Here is a 27,103-nt window from a genome sequence, read left to right on the forward strand (position 1 = left end):
AGTCACAGGCTACCTTTATATAAAGGTCGGTCCGAGCCACCCCCGCCGAGACCCGCACGCCCCCGGCCGCCCCCGACTAACCTCCGTAGCGCGAAAAATCGGCATGCGCGCGGCGAACCAGAGGTTCTTCGCTGATCACGTCAATTCGGGATTCCATTTCGATCTACATCTGTTTAGTCGCGAGCTCTGATTTTTCCACGCGACAATGAATGGATTTTTAAGGACTAGCTCAAACTACTCCTGTGTTGCCCGGGCTTTTTATATCCAAAACATCTGAACTTAAATTATCACAAAGCGTCAAGCACATGAAATCAGAGCGAGGGAGTGGGAGGTTACATGTCTATATTTCCCGCAAGATCTTAAACAGTAACTGTGCAAAATTTCGTCCAGATCGGTCAAAGAGTTTAGCAGTTAGCACACGGAAAAAAAAGTTTGGTTGAATTAACCAAATATCTGGTCGAATATGAACGATCCAGAAATTCCGATTGAAGTAACCCGAATTCTGTTTAAGTCAATCAAAAATTTTGTTAACTTAAACAGAATTCGGGTTATTTCAATCGGAATTTCTGGATCGTTCATATTCGACCAGATATTTGGTTAATTCAACCAAACCTTTTTTTCCGTGCAAGCCATACATTCTATTTTGTGTACACAAATAGAGTTATCGGTACTGAAAGGCAAAAAAACTAAAAAATAGTAAATATTCATGTGATGAATACTAGTAACATATTTATTTAAATCTAATTTCTAGAGTTTTTGCGTGATTTTAGTTTTAGGGAAAAATAAAAATTTTTCTGCGCACAACTCGATACGTCCCGTTTATTGTGTGGTTCTGAAAACCACGCGGCCTCGCGCAGATGAAATTCTACCGGCTTCTCGAGAGTTCGCTCGGGTTACGCAGCTCATTGTATTATCTTACGAGATAATTGTCGTTTTCCGTAAGAACGTAGCTGTTCTTATGTTCCCTGCGCCCTCCGATCGATTTTCTTACGATCTGTCGCGGAAGAATACCGACTCCCGCTTTTTCGTTATTCTTTTAATCTCGCTAAAGCACATTCGTCAGGAATGAAGGCCTTGTAGAACAGCGAGAAAACTTGCGTTAAATTGTACAAAAATATACAGTTAACCGCGTTATGTGGCCTCTTCTCTGTCGTGATCAACAATTCTTCGTATTAACGGCAATTAAATCAATCAATTAAAAATGAATGATAAAGCTTGATCATCAAATTCGCATTTTTCTTATCGGGAATGACCAGGTTTTAATTTCTTTTTGTCACACGGTTCTTCTCGGAACTTTTAATTGGGAAGCCTCGATTCTCGATCGAAGTGAATGTGATCGAAGTGATGGGTGAAACAGGTAGTGATGCATAGCAACTCGTTCGTTATCGTTCGATCGTTAGAAATAAAAGTCTATTATTTTTTTTTTTTTCAAAGAGATTACATTCGTTAATCATGACCCTTGATAAGGAATTAAGCGATCTCGAGTATACGTGAGACTAACGGAATAAAACCATAAAGGTTTCTGCGCATTACGCTCGTTATAAGCTTTCCGCAGCAAAGTGACCGGTCGCTCGTTATATATCCGACGTAACGTATCTTTCATCAAAGGAACATAAGCCGATTCCCGTGTTTTGCTTTATTGAAAATTGTAGAACTCGTTGCGAATATCGAGCTGATACATAACCCATCAACGAAGCCAGATAGCTTTGCGAATTTTTCCGAAACCATTTTGTATATTTGTATTTGCTCTTCGTCATTATATAACACTACTTAGGGCTGATTTCTCAATAGCAATTTAAACTTGAATCCAAGTTTAAACTATTTATTGAAAAATCTGTCCTATTGTTTAAATAGATTTATGCTGCAATTCTAAGCAGAATCGTAAGTCTCGTAACTTGTCCTCGTAAAATTCGTCATAACTTATGAGTAGATTTACAAGTCTATACAATATCATGTAGTACAATTACTCATAAATATCTATGATTTCATATAATTTACGATATTTACAATTGTACGACATATGATTTTGCATAGTCTTATAAATCTCATAAGTTCTGACGAATTTTACGAGAACAAATTACAAGACTTACGATTCTGCTTAGAATTGCAACATTAAGCTACTATAAAAACTTATTTTTTTCTTAATTATCGAACGATGTGAACAGTAATTAGTAATTCGTTACTCGAAAATTGCTGAATTGTACTCACAGTAAAACTTATAATTTTTATTATAATAAATTATACTGTTGAAAATTAATAAATTAAATGCTGAATTGTACTCACAGTAAAACTTATAATTCTTATTATATTAAATTATACTTTCTCATTTTAATACACCACATTAGGTTGACAAGTAGACGTGCGAGTGTATTGATACGCCGGTGTTTTATAAACAAAGGGCGATATTCTTTATTTGTTCACTGATGAAAAATCACGAAGTGTTTGAATCATTACATATACCCGTGTATTTAAATTATCTCTTAGTAGTATAAAGAATTTTATACGACAATATTTATATGCTTTACATATCTTCGGTATCGCTATCCGAATCCTCAGCTATCGCCTGCCGCGCCTTGTTCTCAGCGTCGGCCTTCACGTCGGCTGGTACGCGCTCGTGTCTGCCGTTTGTGTGCGCGCCAACCCAACTCATTTCTAACTCGAATTGCTTATCCTTCAATTCGTCATGCACGAGGTAGATTATGCGAGCAGCTTCTTTGACTAATTCCTTGCACGTCATCTCTGACAGCTTTAACTTTTCAATCTCTGTTTTCGCCGACTGTTTTGCTTTACCTACATAACATATACATGAGATGTAAATTCCACATTGAATACTTCCAATATTTAGGACCGACTTTACTAATCTTGATAAGTTAACTAGAAGTTAAATCATATGTCTGTCCTTGTCCAATTTGAAGGAAAAAACAAAGACAGACATATGATTTAATTGTTGTTAAGCGTATCAAGAAATTAAAAAATCAACCCGTAAGGTAATAGTACCAATTTCTGGACATTCATGTTGTTTTAATCCTTAAATATGAATACTAAATTAATTAAATGAGAATATTTAAACTTAATTTTATATATATATATATATATATATATATATATATATATATATATATATATGTGTGTTGTGTGTGTAATAGAACGTCTATCTGTCTGTACGTTCCTTATAAACTCTTAAATCCTTTGACCAATCTAGACCAAATTTTGCATAGTTACTCTCTGCAGAAAGTGTAGGTTATAAAATACTCTACCCTTTTCCCCTGATTTCATTTCCTCGTGATAAGCCAGCCAACACAGAATAGTATAAGCTAGTATTTAACATATATATATTTAATATTGAAAGTTGAAATATTTATACTGAAAGAACAGTAAGAATATCCAGAATTAGGTACATGACCAGGCATTGGTACTTCTACTGTACATAACTCTTTGCTCACCTACTGCGCAGCCATAATAGCCATACGATACTCCTGAAGGATCTATCATATACATTGCTGGACCATCTGTCTCATAAGCACCGAGCAAAACGGAGCAACCGTATGGACGCACAGCAGAATACAAGGTATATGCGTGCATGTACATAGAGACTCTCTCATTGAGGTATTTCAAAGGAATACCGACTCCGTACTGTGCCTTGTAACTCGCGGCCTCTGATCTTGCTGTCTCCGCGATCTGTCTCGCGTCCGATATTATGCCGGAAACTGCCATACCGACATGCTGATCTATGTTGAGTATACGTTTGTTAGCACCCGGCTCGTACAGTTTGGACGTTACAATCTTCTCCACAGCAAACACCACGCCGTCTTTGCCCCGCAAGCCAATAACTGTCCTGCAACAGAACGCGATCAGTCAGCTTGCGACGTTGAGCGTCGAGTGTTGTACTTCTTTGTTCGGCATAACCTGAGAACGCACGAAAGTTACAACGAGGCTGGGACACTTACCCTCCGTTTTCCACGGCTTTTTGAGCATACTCCACTTGAAACACACGGCCGTCCGGTGAAAACTGCGAGGCGGACAGATCATACTACAAGAGAGATTGAGGTTAGGTCTATGTGTCACTTGTATTAACGTCGTATTTTATGACCGTATCTCGCGAAAATGTATGTCGTACTTACTCCTGTGCCTATCGAACTCATTGTTTAGAAAGGATACGCAAACGACAACCTTAGGACTCAAGATTTGACAAATTGTTTACACGTCCGTCACGACGTGAATAGGCGAAAATTAAACTACTCGGCGATCCGTAGTCACGGCGACTACCGGGATAGGTTAGGTCTTCTTCTTGTAATGGCCCAAAAAGTCAATCCCATTGGCCAGTTGTGGATATAGGTTAAGTCGTACTGTTTTTAATAAAGACGGACGATATCGAAACTAGAATCGATTGTCTTATAATCGGCTGTGCGAATATCGATTTTTAGCAGTCGATTATATTCTAAAAACATCGATAATAATCGTTTAGTTTCCAACTTTGAATCTTTTCGCTTTGTGTCTGAGCAATTGTTTTCGGTATTATTCAACAGCACGTAACAAAGCCGCTGTTGAAAGAGTGAGAGAATTAATCGGAAGAGGACTACTTGAGAGATAAAGCTATAGTTGTCGTAGATTTGTGCTTGAAAAACTCAAGTGTACGGTTCGACAACAACAGGTTAGATGAACAATGTCGCAAGAAATGAATATTCTGTGTTGTTACTCTTGCAAGATGTACCAAGTAAGTATAAAAACATAGATATTGCTATATTTAAGTTTTACTATGACTCACTTTACTTCATTTTTTCAATATTTTTATAGGTGCATATAGTTAAGAAAGCGCGCAAATGGCAGTGCAAGTTGTGTGGTGAAAAACAGTCTGTGAAGCAAGTATGTACTTGAAAAATTGTTGACAATGATAACTCCAACCCATTATAGTTTCTACATGTAATGATTTTATCTTATTGTTTCATTTTTCAGATATATTTTCAAGGATCTGGAAAAGATTGTCGTCTCCATGTTCAACGATTGAATTCTCTGAAAACAAACGAGTTATTTTCTGCTGTAGTTTCTGAACAAGATGTCAGTAACACTCATTATAACACATCTTTAAATGTTTCTGAGATGTCAGGCAGTGACAAAGTCATTGAAAGCAAGTGGACCAAATATTTGGATTCGCCAAAAAAGAAACAGCCGTCTGATACAGAAGACTCATCTTCTGAAGATATTTGTCAAACTGAAAATGTAATATCAGGTGAGGAATTCTTGCATAATGATGGAAACAACGCATCTTGTAACTTTGATCAGATCATAGATGATTCTGATTTTGAAATTGAGGATGTTGCTGAGGATCATGAAAAAGATCCTTCGTCTATAAGTTGTGATAAAAATTCTGGTATTGATCAATCTGATAATTTGCAAGATAACATTAAATCCAGCAAAGATCATAGTAATGTTACCAACATTTTTGAAACTTACGATGAACTAGATGATCCTCTTGACTTTTAATTTCTATAATATAGAACCTACAGAAACGTTATCTGAAATAAATATTCAAGTTGCAATCAGTTTTCTGAAAAGTAACATTTTATTACAGAGTTTAGTACGTAAAACATTCAAGAAAATATTTGTCCAATTATTTCTTTCACAGATTTCAATATCCTACAATTTCAAATGAGTGCATAAATTATTTGCTTACTTTTCATGTACAATAAAGTTTTTGGTAACTGAATAATGTTAATTTAATGTCTTATACATTTTGAGAAATAATGTATTCCTTTTCTAAATTTTCTATATAGCTAGATATCTCATTTTTTCTGCTACATTTCCTTTTCAAAATGAAACTAGGTGAATAACTGTTTAATATGCAGAGCTCCTCAGGTAAGGTAGAATGCTGGTTGAGAGATTATATAATTATTGCTGCTATACAAAAGCTTACACAGTATTATGCGGTTGTATCCTCGACACAAAAATAAATTCATAAACCGTTGCATATCTGCTGCGCATTGAAATATATATAGCTGACAAAACTAAGTTCTATTAAAACCATGCTTTTCAAGCAGCAATATAAGGATTGAATATATACTTTTTTAATATGAGTGGGTCTACAATTGTTCTTTTTTATAATTAATTATATTAATATACATCAACAGCATCCTACTTTCCTCAACACATATTGTACATTACTAGTAATTATTTTTCTACTAAAACAGCTGTGTATTCGTTAGAGTAATATGAATTTACATATATTGTACGCGCATTAGAAATAAAACTGAGACAAATCCAAATGAGAATGTTATTACAATAATATTTACAATCTTTGGATGATCTTAAAAATTTAACTAATGCTCGGATCATCCGTCTCCGTTCTAGAATCAGTATCAAGTTGTACAAAGGATATCAATGTAAATTCTTTTTGGCAGTGCGTTTTATAAGAGTAACCATATCTTTTATTTGCACGAAGGCAATGGGAGGGCTAAATAAAATGGCAGCATTTGGTAAACGTCACTTGCTGATTGTATAAATAATCGCGGAAACATTGCAATTGACAAGGGAAGATTAAATTCTTTTCCGTTTTCGTTGTGCGTTCGCAGTCTTCTATTACACAGCTGATTTCAGTAATTTAACAAGAAAGTTTCTTTCAGCAATTGTTTATTGAGATTAGTCCTCGCGTCGATTTACTAAAAGAAAAAAGATTTTAATATAATATTATCTCTCTAATTAATTCACGTGAAAATGCCATTATTAGCCGTTACTCGTGACGTGTCTCGAAATTTTTTTTTCCCAAAAATTAACCGTGATCATTACTTGCACAATATAATCCTTCGCTAAATAGTTCGCGTTTCCAAAGGATAAATAAATTAACGTGAAAAGTGTATATACGAAGTAAAATCACGTGCCTATCTACGTCTCTATATTCTCTGCTAGAAATTGATTATTCGCAATCCCAATCGTGTGAAATTCATTACTTCGCGTATCTATAAATTCAAACGCGTTTCACGTAGGTGCATGCGAAACTATTACGCGGTGTACGCCCGATACGATCGCCACAAAGCATATCGAGAACACACACGATATGTAGACGATGAAGATCTAATGGAATCGAAATGTCATTAATTCAAATATCACCGTGGTCTTCGTTATTTATTAGTAAATAAATTAGGCTACTAAATGCATTGCGAAATTAACGTATACCTAGGGCAATTTGTCACGCGATTGTTGATGTGTATAGAAAAGAAGAGAAAGATGTATTATCGATCAATACGGGTGTCTGTGCCGAAAATTCGTTGAATCTTGATGATGCCGCCAATTACTCTGCCAGCTTCTGCTGCGCCTATTCCAAACGCTAAAATCAAAAGTGACGGGCATTATTACATTGATGGAATATTTCATCGAATTAAAACAATTTTAGAGACGAACAGTAAAGTACGACTGATGTCGACTTACTTCGGCAACTTCTTCCGCTTCTTGCTGGCTGCGCTGGCAAGTCCGTCCTCGCGCATAATTTGTAACGTCGAGGGTATAAACATACCTTCTGCCGAAATAATTTGTCAGCACTCTTAGCACTCCAAACTCTCAATATAATAATATATACACCAGCTGTCGCGTGTTAAATCTACGAAACGTACCGAACGGGTCGCTGTACTTTCTTTTCGTGATTCGTTGATGCTGCTGAAGCTGCGGCATAGCTTCTCTAGCACTGCCGACCGTGCAGTCCCTTGTACCTTTGCATCCTTTCAAGTGCTCCAATTGGTCGTGTAAATAGGATCTCTCAGTGAGCGTCAAGGACGACACTCTGTTCCATTGCTCGAATGGATCTGAAAGAGAAAGTAATCTCTCAGAGCCTTTCTTCGACAATTAGACTGTATCAAAGCGGACAAATCATTTCAAGTGAGACCGACAACATTTACGAAGAGTTCGCGCTTTTACGCAGGACGAGAATTCAATTCGGTTTTTCATCGAACTCACCGATCCTCAGATTATAAAATGTCACAAGTCCCGTGGTGAACTCGCAGTAGAGGAAATTGTGCGTCACGTTGATCGTGCGTATGCACGAATACGTGTTGTTGTTCGCGTTCATGCAGAAGCAAAACGGCCCGGCGCTCCACAACGGCGCGGTGCGCCAGTGGTCGTTGTCGTGCTCGAAACAGTTCATCTTCTCCGTCAGGCACTCCTTCTCCAACTTGGCCTTCTTCCGGAGCTTCCGTTCCTTTTTCTTCAAACGCTCCTCCTTCAATCTCCGTCTTTCCTCCCTCGCGATCTCCTTCTCGTCCTTTTTTGTGTCGGGCTCGCAGTAGCATTTGTATCGCGCCTCCAACGAGCCGTTTTGCACCACCGGTGACCGACCGTTGTTACTGTTCGCGTTCGCACCTACAAGATCGAGAGTTACGCAATAAAGAGCTTTGCTCGAGGAATTAAAAATAGTTAACAAAATACGCAGTTAAGAAAAGAATACGATCATTTCATTCGCGACGTGCACACAGAAAAATACATTCAAGCAAATGTTTCAAGTATTTTATATATCTGCGAATCTATCATAAGTTTATCAGAAGCATCATATTTATTCAAAACATTCTGAATCCAAGTAAGTTTAGCATTTCAGTCAAGAATATTTAAGCAAAAATTCGATTTACTTGCTGTATAGAGTTCAAGCAACTTTCTCTTCGACAAAGTCTCGTAACATTTTTGCGAGAATACATTTTTCTTTCGAGTATATGATAATGAGTTTTTTAAAATTCACAATGTATCTTTTGAGATCATTAACAAGAAAATCTTCTCTGTTGAAGCATTACTTAAAAGAGGAAAAATAAACTGATTGATCGCTTTTCTTGGCAATAGAACGATATTCCCGGAGCGTACCTTGTTTGTGCCTCCTGCTAGGAGCTTCGAGAATCGTAACGTCTATTCTGGCTGGCCCGAGAATCCCCGACGTCCTATTCTTCTGCACCTTGGTGTACTTCCTCAACGGTTGCGTGGTCGTCGGCATCGTCGGTGTCGTACCGATGGGTGTATTTCGCGATCGGTCGGGGCTCGCAGTTTTGCCAGTCACCGGGTTAGTCCTCGGTGTATCCGTCGTTTGCATGTTGGTTATCGTCGCGGTGGTCCCCGGTGGTTGCTCGGTGGCCGTCGATTCCGCGCCGCGATCCGTGTGCTGAAGGTCGTTGCCGCTCCGGGACACATCTGCTTGCTGCACAGTGGTGGTTTGCACAGTCGCCGTCATTGTGACGGGCATGGTCGTGAGGACGCGTTCTCCGTCGTTGTGTCTATTGTGAGACGTGGTGTCTTGCGTGATCGACGTCGTCGTCTCGCCGGTGTTGTCCGCGACGACGGTCACGTTCACCTGCGTCGCGCGCGGCGCCACGTCGTCGTGCACGCTGTTCGTGAGCAGCGTGTTGTTCCTCCGATGATGATGCGTCTTCCTGCGCCTCTGAGGCTTGTCCTCCTCGGTCTCCGTTCGGTTCGTTTCCTTCGTTTTCTGCCGGCGAGGTTGTTTCTTCGACCTGCCCGAAGTGGTGGTCGCCGCGGTTGATGTCTCAGTCGCACTGCTGGCCCCGGGCCAGGCAGTCTCGATTGAAATCGTGCTGTGTTTGTCGGGCTTCTCCTTCGTCGTCGACATTCTCTCGTCAACCGTACTTGTAGCGGTCTCCGTTGTAGCGAACTCCGTGGACGTGCTCGTGACGCGCTCCGCGTTCGCGTGAGTGGTCTTGTCGTATTTCTTGTGGTGGCGACTTGTATGACCTTTCGGAGGATGGTGGTAAGGTCTGTGCGAGCCGTGAGATTCCTCCGCGTCGGCGAGCTTCTCCTCGTTGTCCGGGACGAATTGCGGCCGCTTCTTCATCAGGTGTCGGCGAATCTCCTGCGATGCAATAACGGAAATTAATACCGTATAGTTAGAAGATATATATATCTATTTTTTTTCGCCAAGCTTTTTTCGCGAAGCTCACCTTCAACGTTTCCAGTTGTTCTCGCATCTTCCGTATTTGCTGTTCGATTTCCCGTCTCGATATCCGCCACTCGTTAGGATCGTGGTACACCGCCTCGGTGCAATTGACACCACCCTTCGGTAAGACCAGGCATTTCGGTGTTCTCACTACTTCGGACGAGTGACGGGCTTGAGTTTGCTGTCGAGGAGACGGCATTTTTCATTTCGCGAAGCGCAACGCGATCACCGGGCGATCGAAAGATATTTTCGCGGCGGTTACCTTCAAGTCGTCCAACTCCTCCTCTATGCTCTCCATGATCTTAGTCACGTGCTCTATGGTGTCCTTCTTCGCGACACTTCGCCGTACCCTACGGTGCCTCCTGACCACGTCGTCCACGTTCAATCGGCCCTTGATGACTTCGTCTAACGTGAGGTCGAAGTCGTCGGACGAATAGCCGGAAACCTGCTGCTCCAGATGGTCGAGCGTGTCCTCCCTGTCGATGCCATCGTCGTCGATGATCGTTCCATCGCCACGCGCATTCCTGCAATAACAATAAGGCAACGCGTTCCCTCGAGCTCTGCGATATTCGACGATTACTCTCGTACCTGGCTCGCGCGTACTCCTTCTTCATCTGCTGCGTTAGCAGATCCAACTCTTGCAGGAAGTCCTCGTCGTCCTCCTCGTCGACCGCGCGCCTATCGCGCTCGTCCTCTAAATAGACATCGAAGTCCTCGTCGTTCCCTTGATCTAGCACGGTATCGTTGGACACTTCTCGTTTGCCTGCGCGAGGTCAAACTTCATCATAAATTTAAGAAAATTTTCAGGATTCAGTTAGAGATACGAAAGACTTAAACGGCGTTATAGCAGCTCAAGTGCTGATGTTTACAGCTTATTACTTTAATTGACGCAGTCACCACATGTGACGTTTCTTATCACGCGAGATAAAGTCATTGTCGTTCTTATGAGAAGGACACACCTCGTTTGGCGAAGTATCTCGGCATATCGCCGTAGGGATCCGCGGGTCTGCGCTCCCGAGCGAATCCGAGTCTGTCGTAATTGTTGGACTCGAGCCTCGTGTAGACCACGCCGGTCGGCGTGAAGCAGGCGCACTTCTTCGACTCCCTCTGCAACGGCGGAGGTGCCGCGTACCTGCACTTATGCCGTCGCCAACGGTGTCCGTCCCATTCGCATCGCCACTTTTGACCGGGCAGGCAATCGGTCTGTGCTTCTGGCCGCGAACACTCCGCTGCGAGCCGCTCGTGCTTCGTCGACAGGGTATGTACTCTGTTGTCCAGGTGCAGCTCCGAATCTGAAAAAAATCGCTCGGTTGAGTGACTTTCTACACCAACCTTTCTATACGTTCAGTCCACTCTTCGTAGAATTCGGAGTAGAACGCGTTTTGCATATGATATTCATTCCTTCGTACAGTACATTAATTTTTTTATACACGTCGTTTCGTAACACCTCGAGGCGTCCAATGGATCCCTCTTGGATACCTAAGATCATACATGTCATAAACTATAAAGAATTTTAAGGCCTTATTTCTCTCTTAATCCCGTACATGTCGCTTCAACGAGATGCACTTTGCGAAAACAGTTTTCCCCGAGGAGGAAATCGTCGGCCTGCGACGGAAACCTACGTAAAACCCATCGAACGTTTACGACGCACGGAACGGCGCGAGGGTTCGGCGCGGAACTTGATACGCGAGCAAATACTCGTAAAACTAGACGCGGCCTTGTGAAACAACGGAACTCTTCGCTTGCTCGAAGCGGCGCGTTGTGTGACGACGATAAAGAGGAATCAGCCAATGTATCGCGGATTATCGTGAGCGATGAAAAAATTTCACGGTATATCGTTCATGGGCTCCCCCGATGAAACGGGATTGGAACTCGGCCGTTTCCTCGACGGAGGAGAAACCCGTCTCTTCAACGCAACCAGCCATTTTTTCCGCGCACACGTCGCCGAGTTGTGTATCCTCTTTGCGCGAGATTCCCGCGTCGGGAGAACGCGGCTTGCCCGTGTATGCACATATACGTGACGACGCGCTCACGCTTTCACTTGCTGACGCGGGCCCATCGCCGAAAATATCCCCGTGACAAAGTACGGCCGTCCGATAATCTCGGCGGGCAAAATAAGAAGAGAGAGAGAGGAGAGATGCGCCCCGTCAATCCCCGGGACCGGGTATTTATGCTAATGCATGCCGGGGAAGGAACGAGTTCCTCCGCGCGCGTACACGCGTACACGCGCGTAATACGTAACTTACAGCATCTGGCGTAACGGTAGGTTTTATAAAATGCCGCGCCGCGGAGCATCTGTTAGAGTCCACGGCCAACGGATCTATCCGGGATCTTTGAGAAATCGACGTCGCTACTCTATCCTCTTCTACACAGCGAGGATATTACAGTTTCTTTCTTTTTTAAAAATTCTTCTCAATTTTCTCATATTTTTAGTAATATTCTCCAGGAATAGACTGCCAGTAAAATCTATCTTGCTAAGCAACACAGTAAGTTTGGCTAGAAACACAGCAAATATTTTAATAGCATATTTTAGTTCCTAAAATATAAGCAGCACATGAAAAGATAGTGAATTACTGCAGAATATCGATATATAGATATAAGATATAAAAATATAAAAGGTATAGGAATATGTGCAACGTTTTATAGCCTTTACTTCCCCTGCCTGCCACCGCAGATCACCACGTAAACTGATCCATCCCTTCTCGTGGTATAACGTAATTGTTGAATGGCCCTTAAAAGTTGAGCAGGAGACTATTAACCCCTCTGCTTGAGCGTCGTGTATAGCGTCGTCCAAAATTTCTTATAAAACTCGAGAAATCCCGCGACTTTCGAGTTAGAAAGCAGTTCTGAAACTTTAACTAGTTCAGATTTAGATTAAAAACTCGGAGGATGCCGCCGCAGCGTTTTTCCTACTTTACAAGAAATTTGGGTGACATTCGCGAAGTAAAGAATTAATTAATTCTGAGCAGTCTTGAATTTCTCGCGTTGCTTTAAGTTCAATGCGAGGAGTAGCGACTCACTTGTCTCGTCGATGATCGAATCCTCAAAGTCCTCGTCCTCCGAGATATCCTGGTCACTGCCGGTGTCGTTGTCCGTAAATCGATGCTCCGCTTCGATATCGGTATCCGAGTCGGCGATGTTTTCTTCCTCTTCCGGCGTCGAGCTTGGCGGCTGTTTGCTCTGCGTGGCGTTTTGCCTCCTGGCTTCCCGCGCCTTCGATTCGGCGATGGACTCCGGAGTCTCGCGGCGGCCAGAGGACTCGATCAAGAACGTATCTGGCCACTTGAACTTTGACCTTCTGCCGTGCTTGCTACTGCAACAGCGGACTTGGCTTCACTGCGATGAAACGACGAAACGCGACCGACGGCGCGGAAAGTCAGTCGAAGAGAAAATGGAGAAAAGGCAAAAAAAAGGAGCAAAAGAGGATACACATCGCACATAACGGAATTGCTAATGTTATAATAATTTATACTGGAGTTACAAGAGAAACGGAAATTTCAACTAGCTGCGAGAAGTGGAACCTGCAAAAAGTGGCGCCGCGAAAAGTCCACTTTAATAACGTAACTTCGTCCTAACTAAGTCGGAAAGTTCTGACAAATTAATGAAGTTATAAAACAGCAATTTCACTCGCTACGGCTTGAAATCCGGTTACACCGCCCGCGCTAAGATTAGGCGTTTCGGGAAACGTCGTTAAACTCCACACTCCATCGGAAGTCGCGGTCTGTGCGAGGAGCGTGCGTGGGAATCGTGTGTGCGACGCGACGGTACGATAATAAATGATTAAGTCCCCTCAAGGCCAGCGAATCGATGCAATCGGCCGCCTGATGTAAGAAAATAGAGCCGTTCTTTGCGCAACAAAATTCCATCGAAAAAAAGAGGGAGGGAGAAAAAGAAATCGCCAATAAAAATAGAGCTCCGCTGGAAACAGGAAGGTACGATCTATTTTTGTAGGGTTCCCGTCAAATTCGCGAACGCGAATTAGCCAATTCCTCGCGTTGTGTTTTCGCGCTTTTCCGAAGATCTTGCAAATTGAGAAAAGAAAAGAAACGTAAGAAATATTAAAGGGTAAGGACACGGTTGATATGCTTCAAGGAGTTGAAGCGTTAAATGCATACGAAGAAAGAAAGAGAGTACTCACTTGAGGAAGAGTTTCTTGAAGGAACGACCGTCCATCTGCGGCGGCGTCTCGACGCCGGCGATGTCCAGGAACGTCGGCGCCAGATCGATGTTCAGAACTATGTCGTCTACTCTGCAACGTGGATGCAACGTTAACGCGGACGTTCCCGTTCGCGAGCCGACGACGTCGTCGTCGTCGTCGGGAAGCTCGCGCGCACATTTCGTGCGTTTATTTGTCTCGGCCAAAGTTTCACGGGTAACAGCGTTTATAATGACTCAGCGCGTCGCGCACGGCGTGTGTACTTGATATCTTATAAACCTCTTACGGCCATATGGTTGCACTTGGGGAGGGTACCTGAACTACTTTGCGATGAAAGGAACATTATTTATTGGCTGATATTTACTCTGACTGATTTAAAGTCCTTCCCTTTGACATTAGACAGATCTTTAGTTGAAATTTTTACCATGACTTTTTATCCTGAAAGGAAATTTCAAACTCTTTCCTTTCATCCTTTGCTACTCCTCGTGCTCTCTTGAATATTTAAGGTACATTTTATTCCTCCAGGTAACTTTTCACCGACGTTCATACGGCAGGAGAGTTTCACGCAACGGAAATATGGCGAAAAATCAGACGAAATCTTGCGCTCCCTCTCGTCCCTCCTTCTTTCCAAGACTTCGAGCAACATCGGTAAGGAAATTCTTTTCTCCCGTCGCGCACACGCGCGCAAAGAGCAACGATAATAATTTTCCCAAATATTCCCAAGCGTGAGACAACGCGCGTTCCAATTAGTACAATTAGCGAGGGACATCGAATTTCTTTTTTTAGTAGTAATCTGCTTCTGTTGGTGAGGGATGTCGTTTCACAGAGAAAAGACAGTGGTCTTTTTTCCGAAAGGAGAGATCGATTCGAGGTCGCGAAAACATTACACATAACTTGGCTCCTGGTGAAACGATCGCGCGAGTTTGCATTCGCACGAGTGAGAAGTTTTGGGAGTGCCTCTCTCTCTCTCTCTCTCTCTCTCTCTCTCTCTCTTTCTCTCTCTCTTTCAGTTACCTGTGTTACACACACAGATACACACACATACACATCGTCCGCTTGTTCGCGACGCGATTTCGCCTCACGGTCCACGCGATAATTTATCGCGTTTTCGGGCTTACTCGTGCAACGGTACCGTGACTCCACGAGAGACGCGGCCAGACAACGGCCACTTACAACAAGCAAGTGTTCTATTTATCCGTCGTGAAATCCTGGCGGGATGTTTAAGCGAACAAGTAGATTGTACCTTTGATGTCGAACCACAGCAACGGCAACGCCACAGCATTCGCGCAGCGTTACCTCGTCTACAGCGGCAGGAATTATTACTCGCCATTCGCGTGTTATCCTTCTCTTTCCCCCTTCCCCTAAGAGCGGGGATTTATGTACAGATCGCGATAATTATATATTATTCGACGGGGCACACTCATCGACCGCTGGAAAGTGAAATTAACGCGATCGGCGAGAAGCATCCTTGCGAAACGCAGGTATATCGGGCGCATATCAGCGCGTAGGGAAATAATTTCTGCATAAATGGTCGTTGGGAAATGCGCGTAATTGAGCTTCGATAATAGAGATCGCTTAGAGTATCATTAGGTCGAGTCGTGAGAGGATTGTCGTGCACGTGCTCGCGAAAGAAGATCAAAAACAACACTATTCAGTCGCTCTGAGCGTTAAGAGAGAATTTTTATTGGTAAAATTATATATATATATATATATATATATATATATATATATATATATATATATATATCTTCCTCTCGCGACTCGACATTTTTCACTTTTCTTTTTAATATCCAGATGAAAAACTTTCCGCGAGTCAGAATTGAGTAGAGAAATGACGATTCTTTCGCGACGACCCGATAGATATGCGCAATCGAGAGACTTACACGGATCCAGCCTCGATGCCAGGACCTCTGATTAAAAACGGCACCCTCACGTCGAACTCGAACGGGAAACTCTTGCCTTTTATAAGGCCGAATTGTCCCAGATGGTATCCGTGATCGGACGTGTATATGATATACGTATTATCCAGCTCGCCCAGGTCCTTCAACTCTTGATAAATCTGCGTGTAAAAAATGCGTAAGGTCAATGCAAGTAGGTAAAGAATGTTCGAAATCCTAGCGCATTCGCTAGATTCGTAAAGAGCAATTTCGCAACGGCGAAATAGTTCTGCGATAAACTTCTCTTCCCTAAAGGAAAGTCCGAGAAGCTTCGTAAATAACTCTGTGAAACGTTGAAAGTAGTACGTACTCTATCTACAGCGGCGTCGACGCTCTGTAGAGTTTGCAGTCGCTTCGTCATTAAGAGATCCGTGAACTGCTTGTGAATGGGCTGCATCTTCTGCGTCACTTGCAATATCCACTGCTTGTCGGGATTCGGCGCGTAATCGTACGCCGGCGTGCTGGAAAAGGTCGCGGGTGAATCGTTAATTAAGTAATTAACCGGCGGTTAATTAAGTAATTACTCTGCGAGATATACGCGCAATAACAATCGGACTCCATTTGTTGGGCCACGGGAAATCCGAGCTCTGAATAATTCTTCGAGGTATTGAAACACGAAAGAGGAAGAGAGAAAAGCTTCAAGTATGAAAGTGCTCCCCTTTTCCGTCTCTCAAGCACTCGACGATCCTTCATTCAATTTCCACGATTTACGATTTCGCTCAATGACGCGATTCTCCGCGTGTCTAAGGTTCCTCGACAGTATTCCCCTCGGCAAATCGGCTTTGGCGCGATTTGCCGTCTCTCTGCGAGGAATCCACTGATAGCTAATCCGGCCGCGCGGCTACGTCGCGCGACGTCGCCCTTAATCACAATCGCGGTTCGCCGGTGGATGGTGTAGCACGGTCTTAACGAGAAGCGGTTAGGATTTAGGAGCGTGCAGCATAGTTTGTCCCTGGAATCCACGGTAGCTAGACCGAATTGAATTAATCCCTGACTCCCTTCCGTGACCAACGAGACGCGAGAGATCGCCGATGAGCGGAAATCAGCCGGAGTTGAAGTACAGAATGAACGGGCTCTCGAGACGGGCCGTCATCGTCGTCGTCGTGGTCGTCGTCGTCGTCGTGGTCGTCGTCGTCGTCGTCGTGGTCGTCGTCGTCGTCGTCGTGGTCGTCGTCGTCGTCGTCGTGGTCGTCGTCGTCGTCGTCGTGGTCGTCGTCGTCGTCGTCGTGGTCGTCGTCGTCGTCGTCGTGGTCGTCGTCGTCGTCGTCGTGGTCGTCGTCGTCGTCGTCGTGGTCGTCGTCGTCGTCGTCGTGGTCGTCGTCGTCGTCGTCGTGGTCGTCGTCGTCGTCGTCGTGGTCGTCGTCGTCGTCGTCGTGGTCGTCGTCGTCGTCGTCGTGGTCGTCGTCGTCGTCGTCGTGGTCGTCGTCGTCGTCGTCGTGGTCGTCGTCGTCGTCGTCGTGGTCGTCGTCGTCGTCGTCGTGGTCGTCGTCGTCGTCGTCGTGGTCGTCGTCGTCGTCGTCGTGGTCGTCGTCGTCGTCGTCGTGGTCGTCGTCGTCGTCGTCGTGGTCGTCGTCGTCGTCGTCGTGGTCGTCGTCGTCGTCGTCGTGGTCGTCGTCGTCGTCGTCGTGGTCGTCGTCGTCGTCGTCGTGGTCGTCGTCGTCGTCGTCGTCGTCGTCGTCGTCGTCTCCGTCTTCGTTGCCGCCTCTTTCTCTTCCTCCAATTACGCGAGACACGAAATTATGGGTAATTGGCCCTTCACCTTCTCCTGCACGTTCTTCGGGAGCGCTCATACCGCACGCAGGGTCTTTGCTCGTCTTGATCTTATTATTGACGGGTTCTTCATGCGAGATGCGCGAGAACAGGTTTTCTAGCTATGCATACACTCCGAATTTCAGGGGGAGCGAACGAATGGTGAAAATAAATGAAATTCCTTTTCGCCACAACGTGTGTATGATACCATGAGTGTATATTCACTCGAAAAGGAATATCGAGAAACTGTCGCGCGGTTCTCTCGCCAAATGGAATAAATAATCCGCGGAACGAGATAGCATCCTCGCCGGGTCCGCCTGATTCGAAAAACGAGTCGAAATTTTATCCTCTAAATTTCATTCTTAGCGCGATTTAATCGTTTCGTTCCAAGCGTGTCATGGTCTGGTGAAACCGAAGCAGATGGTTTTCGAAGGAAGCCGAGAGGAGAGCGGAGAAGAAGGAGTCGAGTACTTAAGCGTAGAGAGAAAGAGAGACGTAGGAGGAAACGAGCAGCAAAGAACGGGAAGGCTCCTTAATTCTCGCTCACAGTTCGCGTTAATTCTATCGTCGAGCCTCTCGAGACACACACACTCTCTCTTTTTCTTTCTCTCTCTCTCTCTCTCTCTCTCTCTCTCTCTCACATTGCCATAAATTCCCCGTACTTTATGCAAATTTCAAACAAAACGCGCAATCCGGCCGCGTCAGTCCCGAACGGAGAACGTGGCGTCGCGCCCCGCACGTTTCGTCTCGACTCCTTAATTGCGACCTATTCTGCGTTTACCGTCTCGCCACGGCCACTTAACTCGCCCGCGAGACACCGCGAATTATATTTACACCCAGACGAATGTCATCGCCTGCTCTGCCGTGTTCTTTCGCGCGGTCCCTTCGTCTCGTTCTCCTCTTCTTCCTCCTTTTGCAAAACGAGACATTTATGCGGACAAATTGGCGACGAGAATGAAGCGCGAACATTCGGCCAGAGTAATGGCAGAATTGATCGCGTGTAATTGGCATTCAATTATCGTCCTCTGAGTGGAAGTTTTTGTTCTGTGTTAACATGGAAAATTGAATTGTTGTCTTCTTTCTGATGCTAACGAATAATTATCTCTTGCTATCGTTCACTCCACGTTAAAATTTAAAAGGCTTGTTTCAGAATTATTTAATTATTTAATATTCGGTTATCTCACAACGTTTTATCTGTATTTAATTTTTATTCTCAATCTCAGTAAGTAAATATTAATTGCGTAACTCGTTCGACTGCAAATGGAGTATGTGAGACATCTCTCTGTTAATGAACAAGTCTCTCTACCACAAATAATCCTGTGTAATAAACACATATGAAAATGTGTGATGCCGTTGAACGCATTCTGCATTTTGGGTATCGATTATGTATCTTTTCTCTTAGCGTGGATTTGTGAAAAATAAATAGCTCCAAATTTTTATATTTTCGTTGTTTGAGAAGTGACACAATCGCTAAAGTCAAGGTCGAAATTTTCCACTTTTCCACTTTTAGGAAAAAGTTACACGATCCCTATCCTTGTTTCCTGATTTAGCGTCCTGATCCCGGTTGCTTCCGAAACAAGCCTTTTAAATTTTAACGTGGAGTGAACGATAGCAAGACATAATTATTCGTTAGCATCAGAAAGAAGACAACAATTCAATTTTCCATGTTAATACAGAACAAAAACTTCCACTCAGAGGACGATAATTGAATGCCAATTACACACGATCAATTCTGCACATCACTCTGGCCGAATGTTCGCGCTCCAGTCTCCATCGTGGCACTAACAACCGCATAGATATATAACGATTCGACCAAGGAAATAAACGCGATCGAAGATTTTAACGAAGAAATTAAGGGGATGCTGAAGCTGAAAACTTCACTGACAGAATACTAACATTTTTCTGCAAAGTTTACGTCGTATTAGTTACACAGAATTACAAATGATTTTACGCAATAAACATACGTGCAAAAATAAATAGGAGCATTGCTTGATATGTGACGAAAACGAGCAAAAAATTTTTAATGTAAAATCTCAAGCTATCAGTTAGCATAATATTTGCCTAATCCAAAAGTTCCGCAGCTTGTTCATACCGAAAGTGTGGATGCTCCAAACAGAAAAATTTTGAAGAACATTGCTCTACTTTCGCCTCTGCATTTTGAAACTGAAGAATATCGAGAAAGTTTGCAGAAAGATTTTTACACATATACTATATAGTGAGCTTTTCCGTTGAACATGGTAAAACAAAGCAACACACATTCATGTAAGTTCTGTATACATAAGAAATACGAAAATGATAGCGTGATTTGGTTAGTGACAATCGTCTCTGCATTATCGACATTGTTCGAGTTCGTCGTCGACTCCAGCATCCCCTTAATGCAATGCCGACGAGAACTCGATTCGATATTTTCCGAGTCGACAAAATATTTTAACATATTGAGACACTCTTACAATACAAATGATGATATGCGAGTCACTTGGCGGCTCGAAACGCCCGAAAAAACACTCGTACGCGCGAAGGTAAACACGACCGACTTGAAGGTCCGGTACGCTGGGAGGTTTTGTTTGTGATTTCTCGAGCACGCGATGAATGAGCGACGACTCAGCGATTGACTGGCGATGACGTAGTCCTTTTTGTTCATTGTTTGGTAGTCTCTCGCGCGGCGTGTACTTTTCCGCGGCCGAGTCATTATGTCTCGGGCCGACGAACGACGCGCACACCGCGACGCCGACCACGTGTAGTCGGTGAGTTAATTATCGTTTCTCTCTCGCGACGTTTCATCGTCGGCATTAACGCGTTCATTAACACGTGTGCTACCGGCCGAATCGCGCCTATGCGAGTGCCAGAAGGAGCGTCACGACGAAGCAGCGCCGGGATCAGGAAACTCGGATGCAGTGCGAGGGCGGCGATGCATCGTGTGTTTTCAGGTATGTCCAATCATTTATTGTATTGATCGCTTTTGCGATTTTAACGGACGTTGACGAGTCGAATGTTAGATCGCCACTCATAATATGCCATCATTTGACAAACACATAATCGTAGCTGTGTGAATATCCGATTATTCGTCAACCTGTATTTGTGTTTATTTCATACAAGTAATATTGATTGCAACGGTCTATGAATACGAATTTGTCACATTTGAATTTTAAATGCGCTCTCAATTAAAGATCCTGAATAATTTACTGCTATGAATAGCCGGCTTTAGGATCTCTATTATGAGTAGACACTGATTTGTGCATTTAGCACTTTCTCTGCAATTTTTACCTCAAATTTCATAGCGCTTTCTTTCGTTCAGCTATGTTATCGTACCGAATTGAAATCTCTATCAGAGTGCACAGCACTATTAGATATTATTTTTGTCTTTACTTTCCATCGTATTTCCCGCGCGCTCACACAGGTTGCACACTTTTCAATTACACCCGCGACGAACGGCCGTCGCACGCGCGTGCATGAAATTCAAATAGAGAAGCGTCGTTGCCTCGCACGAACGACACAGCCGAACGCGACGAACGTTTGTTCGGGTGATAGCCGAGGCTCGTAAACGGCGGTGACCGGCGTGGCGAGTTTAGCTGGCTGCGACAATGCCGGGCGATAAAACTTCACATTCGCTGTATCCAGCCTCGCGTGTGCAAAAACGGTAAAACGCCAGCGTTATTCCTTATACCGCTGACCCCGCAGTGACGCCCGCCGGTGCACTCGCCATGCACACTGTTCTTTCGTAAAATTTGCAGATGCGCGCGGGTCCCAGCCTCCCCGTTATCGCATCACGTAGACACTTCTCCTCTATCACGTCGCGAAATCGTCGCGCTCTCTTTTCACAAGTCTTACACAGGACATCCGGTAACCAATATAACCGGATGCACCGCGATATCCTGCCCGATTTTACTTGTCGAGAATCGTCGTTTACTTGTCGTAATGGACGCCCGAATCGAAATTTTGATGCTACTTTGACACCTCTTAAGGATATTTTGCGCCTACTTAGACGGTTTATAGTCTAGGTAAAACCTATTTTAACGATATTGATACTCATTAACTTCTCTTTCGAACCTTTAACTCTACCTTGTCAAGATGTTGACGCTACTTTGACGCACTTAAAAATAATTTGAGCCTACTTAGACAATCTACAATCTGGGTGAAATCTATTTTGACGATATTGATACTCATTTCCGAGTCGAACTTTTGCCCCTATGTTGAACCTTGAATTTTACATCGCAGTAGGAGCTAAGATAGCAAAATAGGTTTAATTCTAATGATATAATTTACTCCTACTTTGACCCTGATGATGTCTGAAATATATGCCAATAAAATGTATATTTTGTATGCTATTTGACGTTTCTGTTTCGTTATTTTTATTAAATTTTTTAAATATTTCTATAAAATACATATATTCTATGTAGGAGCTAAAGCTTCAATAGAGGTTCGCAACTGAACCTACTTCCTAAGATCCTACTATTATATAACCTACTTTGACGCTACAGAAAGCGAAAGCAGAAATTTCAGACATCATCAGGGTCAAAGTAGGAGCAAATTATATCATTAGAATTAAACCTACTTTGAGATCTTAGCTCCTAATAGCTGCGATATAGAATTTAAGATTCAACATAGAGTCAAAATTTCAACTCGAGTGGGAAGAGTCGTGAGAGATCTTTAGAGCCCTATTCTGGATGCACCGAATGCCTTTCCGATTTTCAAACTGGAACGACATTACACATGACTCGTGTGAGAGAAACGGAACTAAACGGAACTTGGAATTAAAAGGCCACACTCGATACTCACTGTGCGTCCAGAATAAGGCCACTGACCATCGGTTGTTGGCTTCTAACGATATGCATGATAATAAATAGATTCGTCTGCGACCGCAATTAATTACAGTTGTCAGGTCAGGCGAGAACGGGGAGGAAATAGTCGCGTTCGGAAAACTGGGCAGCGCCGAGATTACGTTCGCGAAAGAGAGCTCGCGCCGCTCAGCGCCCGAAATTGCGAAAGCTCGCGACCGAATATAAATGTAGGATGACCGTAGTTATGCAAGAATGATCCGATCTACATGGAGCATGTTTCGAGAAAATGAAGATGAACATTTGATACATAATTTAGAAGATATAAATAGCACTTAAAGTACTTCGCAATTATTCAAGAAATCAATCAACTTTTCTAGATGTTCATTGACATGTCCCTTAAAAAAATAGATGAAAAAGACAACTGATTAAAAAGCTAGTAAATAAAATACTAGTACTACACTGAGAGAAAAGACTGGTAACTATTACAAACTGCATTTAGTTACAGAAATTCGTTGAATCCTTAGTAACTAATACTAAATATGATAATAATTATCAAATATTTAATAGATCGAGAGTATGATGTAATTGCATTTACAGTAACATCAATTAAATAATTTAGTAATAGTTACTTAATATTAAATATTTAATATGAAATATATTACAATTATGAACAGATATTTGATAATTGTTATGAAATTGTTATATCCTATGTAATAAAAGATTCAATAGGTACGAGTTCTATTTTGTTACCAGTATAAGTATGTTTTGTTGCAGCACAACGAAAAATTCACTCATTTGCAGCTATTACATCGTTTCAATATCTATTATTATAGATGGTTGGTTGAACCTACTAAAAATTTTGTAACTATTACAAAATCGCTTATTTTGCTCAACTATTTAATAAGTTTTATTTACCAAATATATTCTGGAAGCAAATAAATTTTACTTCTATCAAATAAATAATTTATTTTACAGAGCTAAATTAATTAATAAGTATTGCCATAGCTTTGGCCCGCTATATTTACGTCTACCTTTTAGTAATAGTAACCAAATTTTGATAATATTTACTAAATCCTTCTCTCAGTGTAGAAAATAAAAACCATTCTTTACTTAATTTTAGGCGTCTATAAGGCTTGGGTCTTTCTTGTTTTATGTAGAAAGACATATAAACTAGCCATTGACACCAAAAGAAAAGCTAAAAAATTATAACTCCGTGGGTTCGATCATTCTTGCATAACTGTGGCCAGATATAAACGTGTCTCCGCGCGCGACGTCATTACCGTCAAACTGTCGTCACGGCGCGCTATTAATTTACAATAGTTGTCTCGCAATGCACTTAACATCGTTTGATCGGCTAGGAATTAGATTAACGGCCGCGGCTAGCGACTGCTTAAAGGCGCGTCGATAAAAGCGATCTGAAAGCACGTTACCGTGCATGCCGATCGACACATTAATTTCTGTCGATTAGCTTTTGAGTGGCACGAGAATGCGCGCGGGTCTATGGCCGTGATGTACGAGAGAGTGCGGGATATGAAAACCTCGGTATTAAAACGCTCGGGCTCACCGCGTAAATGCCCGGCGTGCGCTGCGATGTCGTAATTAAATACAATTTACAACGCCGAGGTGTTATATACGTATAACGAATATCTAAAATATCGGAGCGCGCTCGCGTGCACGCGCCACCACATTGCAACCTACTCTATTCATCATTCTCCCCAGTCATCTCTGACCTTCCCATTCCGCGAACGCGTTTGCCGTTTCGCGAGTATTATTTGCGACATCCGCCTTAGATGAGCAAACTTCAACGGGTGGTTTTCACTCGGAGAAATTCGGGAAATTGCCGGAATTCTCGTCGAAGTCGTCTCCCGGGAGATTTCTCCTCTCCCGTGGTTTAGAAAACCTCTTCTTACTATTCAAAATATTTTCTCGAGGCTCATGTGACTCCCTTATTTTCCTCATAATCACGTGTGCGAGCAGAAAACAGATTTTTTTTCATTAGCGAAACTGAATTATCCGATATTGTCCTTCGTTTGGCCAATTATTTACCCTCGCTCTATTGTCGTCCAGTCTGGTTGACACGTCGCGTTTCCACAAGGGAAACAAGTGGAATCCCAACCGCGGACTAGAATGAACGCCCACGCGTTCGCCGTCGTTGCATTCTCACTCCGAACGGGGCGCGCGCGCGCGGCTCACCCTGAGCGCTTTTTCCTGCCGCGTGTAGAACGCAGATACGCGCGATAACACCCGGTGGTAGCGTACAATAACGGGGGCCAGCGGAGGCGGGTAAGGACGCGCGTTTCCAGCGCTTTTCAGACCGTGCTTTCTCTTTCTCTCGGTCTAGTAGGGCACTCCATCACTCGGCGACGTCGCCGGCGAGGCCGCCGCGCGCCACTGCCTCTGTCTAGAGTTTCTCTAGTCGGAGTTAGGACAAAGCATGATGATTCCTCATTGGTCTGCGTCCTGCTCGCCATTTTTAGGGTTGACGTGAGTCAGCAGAGAAGTGAGGGGGAAACTACAGTAAAGAGAGAAAGGAGTTCTAAGACTGAAATGACGAAGCGCGCTGCAGCTTCTTTCTCACTCACTCCGCCACTTCCTCCCTACAAAATGGCGGACGATGTCCTAACTTGGACTTGAGGGACTCCACGGCTGTCTGTCGCCGCTGTCGTAGGCTCGGAAAGTTATTTCTGCCGCTGCGTGTGAACTTTTACGGAGTCCACCCTACGTGAACCCCGACACTCCCTCGTGTCCCCACATCCGACAGCAACGCGTCTTCCGTTTTTGTTCTCCCTTACGCTTCGCCAGGGGCGCGTGGATTTCGAACGGACGGAGATAAACGCGCGAATTCAGCATGTTCGGCGTTCAACAACACGGCGCTCGTCGCATTGTTGAGCAAGATTGAAGGGTGCGAGGAAGAGTCCGGCCAGTCGACGTCGAGCGGAGGGTCGCACTCGCGTCCTCGCTTTTCCGCGGGGACAATCCTTATTGTGCTCGGAACGCGACGGGGTGTCACTGCGGCGCGTTCTCCGTCCGCGTGCGTTATCGGGAGCGGAAAAGCGGTCGCAACAAGGAAAAATAATAGCCGCGGCTGGCACCGTGTCGCGTATTATACGCACACGACGACGTGGTCGTCGGCTCGGTTCGATCAAGTCGCCGCGGTTGTCATGGCAGCATCGGCGCGAACAAGCTGGTTCAATTGCGATCGATTCGGAATAACGACAGCGTCAGTAATCGCGTGTGTGAACGCTCCTTTGAACTTTCCCACCGAGTGTCCGCGAACGCTGAACAGAGCTCGATTGTCAGTCTCAGTCAAGCAATAAGGAGCAGGTGCTTCGTTGGAGGACGTGCGAGAGCGACAAACGAGTCACGAACGTGTACTGAGAAAAAAATGTTTGATATTTGTAGCTATAATCATATAAAGAAATACAAATCATGTGGTCGAGAAAACTAATTTTTTCATTTAATTCTACTATGCTTGATGCAACTTAATAATAGTTATTTTTGGTCTCAAACCATATTTTTTGGTTGTTTTAATACGAAAATGATGGCAGTGATATATATATATATATATATATATATATATATATATATAAGGTTATTATCACATTTACGTTATAGTAGAATTTGATTAAAAAATTTTTGAAATATATAGTTATAATTATGAAACATTTTTTTCTCAGTGCGAACTTGAGACAATGTCAAATATAAAATTGGACTGTGAACATCAGGCTTATAAGTAAACCTACCCAAAAGTTACACTCCGATTTCTTTCTAATTTGGCACAAATGTAGATGTACAACAAATATTTAGGACATTTTTTCATTTTGGCCCACTTTGAGATTTACGGGCAATTTATAGCTTTTTAATGTTTATAGCTTTTTAATTCTCACTCCTATCATCAACAAGTGCAACAAAAATGCATAAGAAATAAAATTGAATAAAAGATATAGGCGTTTTTTATTTGCTAATTATGAATATGAAGTCAAATGTATAAAATTATTTGTATAAATAATAGAATGTTTAAACAAAACATGTAAAAAGTTGAAAAAATTATTTATACAAATAATTTCTCGGTTTGGCCGAGATTCGAACCATTTTTGATTAATTTAGCACAAATTTAAAATATTTCGGTTGGAATCGGCTAAAGAAATTTAGAATGGTTCGTGTCTCAGCTGTGCCGATTTTGTTAAAATTTTAATTAAAGTTGCCGTATTTCGATTTGGCCGAGATTCGAACCATTTTTTACTAATTTAGCACAAATTTAAAATATTTCGGCTAAAGAAATTGGAATCGGCTAAAGAAATTTAGAATGGTTCGTGTCTCAGCTATGCCGATTTTGTTAAAATTATTCAACTATATCTTGTATTCAATTTTATTTCTTATGCATATTTGTTGTACTTGTTGATGATAAGAGTGAGAACATTAAAAAATTGCCCGTGAAACTCAAAGTGGGCCAAAATGAAAAAAATATGACCTAAATATTTTTTGTACTTATATTAGGACCTTAACTTAGTTTCCGCCCGCAAATGTTAGATGGCAATGCAAACAGTTCTAGTAGTCATTACTAACGAAA

General features: G+C 42.9%; 3 protein-coding genes across 11 annotated transcripts in view; 1 reads left to right on the forward strand and 2 right to left on the reverse strand.

Moving 5' to 3' along the window:
- Positions 1-2,285: 2,285 nt before the first annotated feature.
- On the reverse strand, positions 2,286-4,273 carry LOC116850904 (proteasome subunit alpha type-3). Its single transcript, XM_032829736.1, has 4 exons — positions 4,122-4,273; positions 3,948-4,030; positions 3,444-3,835; positions 2,286-2,790 (listed from the first exon to the last, which is right to left on the reverse strand). The coding sequence occupies exons 1-4, from the start codon at positions 4,140-4,142 to the stop codon at positions 2,522-2,524; spliced, it is 765 nt and encodes a 254-aa protein (XP_032685627.1). The 5' UTR covers positions 4,143-4,273; the 3' UTR covers positions 2,286-2,521.
- The window catches only part of LOC116850917 (MRN complex-interacting protein), a 91,673-nt gene continuing 68,399 nt past the window's right edge, over positions 3,830-27,103 (forward strand). For 2 of the 6 annotated variants that reach the window (XR_004379479.1, XM_032829800.1), the window contains exons 1-5: positions 4,187-4,335; positions 4,527-4,714; positions 4,795-4,863; positions 4,954-5,227; positions 14,595-14,717. Coding sequence is in view for 5 of the 6 variants with exons in the window: in XM_032829800.1 (XP_032685691.1) it covers positions 4,664-4,714; positions 4,795-4,863; positions 4,954-5,227; positions 14,595-14,717 (517 nt within the window). In the remaining variant the exon portion in view is untranslated. Of the gene's footprint in view, positions 4,048-4,147; positions 4,336-4,526; positions 4,715-4,794; positions 4,864-4,953; positions 5,513-14,594; positions 14,718-14,855; positions 15,957-27,103 lie in introns of those variants that run through there. The other 4 variants (XM_032829787.1, XM_032829771.1, XM_032829780.1 and 1 more) reach the window with 4 other exon arrangements.
- The window catches only part of LOC116850841 (extracellular sulfatase SULF-1 homolog), an 83,440-nt gene continuing 61,874 nt past the window's right edge, over positions 5,538-27,103 (reverse strand). For 2 of the 4 annotated variants that reach the window (XM_032829575.1, XM_032829583.1), the window contains exons 5-17: positions 16,317-16,467; positions 15,953-16,128; positions 14,052-14,162; positions 12,934-13,226; positions 10,873-11,205; positions 10,502-10,676; positions 10,176-10,437; positions 9,918-10,094; positions 8,833-9,829; positions 7,942-8,343; positions 7,602-7,790; positions 7,420-7,507; positions 5,538-7,318 (exon numbers count right to left, since the gene is read on the reverse strand). In XM_032829575.1, the coding sequence (XP_032685466.1) occupies positions 7,231-7,318; positions 7,420-7,507; positions 7,602-7,790; positions 7,942-8,343; positions 8,833-9,829; positions 9,918-10,094; positions 10,176-10,437; positions 10,502-10,676; positions 10,873-11,205; positions 12,934-13,226; positions 14,052-14,162; positions 15,953-16,128; positions 16,317-16,467 (3,442 nt within the window). In that variant the 3' untranslated portion in view covers positions 5,538-7,230. The remainder of the gene's footprint in view (positions 7,319-7,419; positions 7,508-7,601; positions 7,791-7,941; positions 8,344-8,832; positions 9,830-9,917; positions 10,095-10,175; positions 10,438-10,501; positions 10,677-10,872; positions 11,206-12,933; positions 13,227-14,051; positions 14,163-15,952; positions 16,129-16,316; positions 16,468-27,103) is intronic. The other 2 variants (XM_032829602.1, XM_032829593.1) reach the window with 2 other exon arrangements.

This window comes from Odontomachus brunneus, unplaced genomic scaffold (assembly GCF_010583005.1).
Source record: "Odontomachus brunneus isolate Ranch 3 - 2012 unplaced genomic scaffold, Obru_v1 Obru_scaffold_006, whole genome shotgun sequence".
NCBI classification, from domain to species: Eukaryota; Metazoa; Arthropoda; class Insecta; order Hymenoptera; family Formicidae; genus Odontomachus; species Odontomachus brunneus.

Coding starts and splice junctions, on each gene's coding strand:
- LOC116850904 (XM_032829736.1), bottom strand. CDS start 4,142: ATGAGTTCGATAGGCACAGGA. Junction 3,836..3,947: donor AAAGCCGTGGAAAACGGAGG/GTAAGTGTCCCA, acceptor GTTCTGTTGCAG/GACAGTTATTGGCTTGCGGG. Junction 2,791..3,443: donor CTATTATGGCTGCGCAGTAG/GTGAGCAAAGAG, acceptor TATGTTATGTAG/GTAAAGCAAAACAGTCGGCG.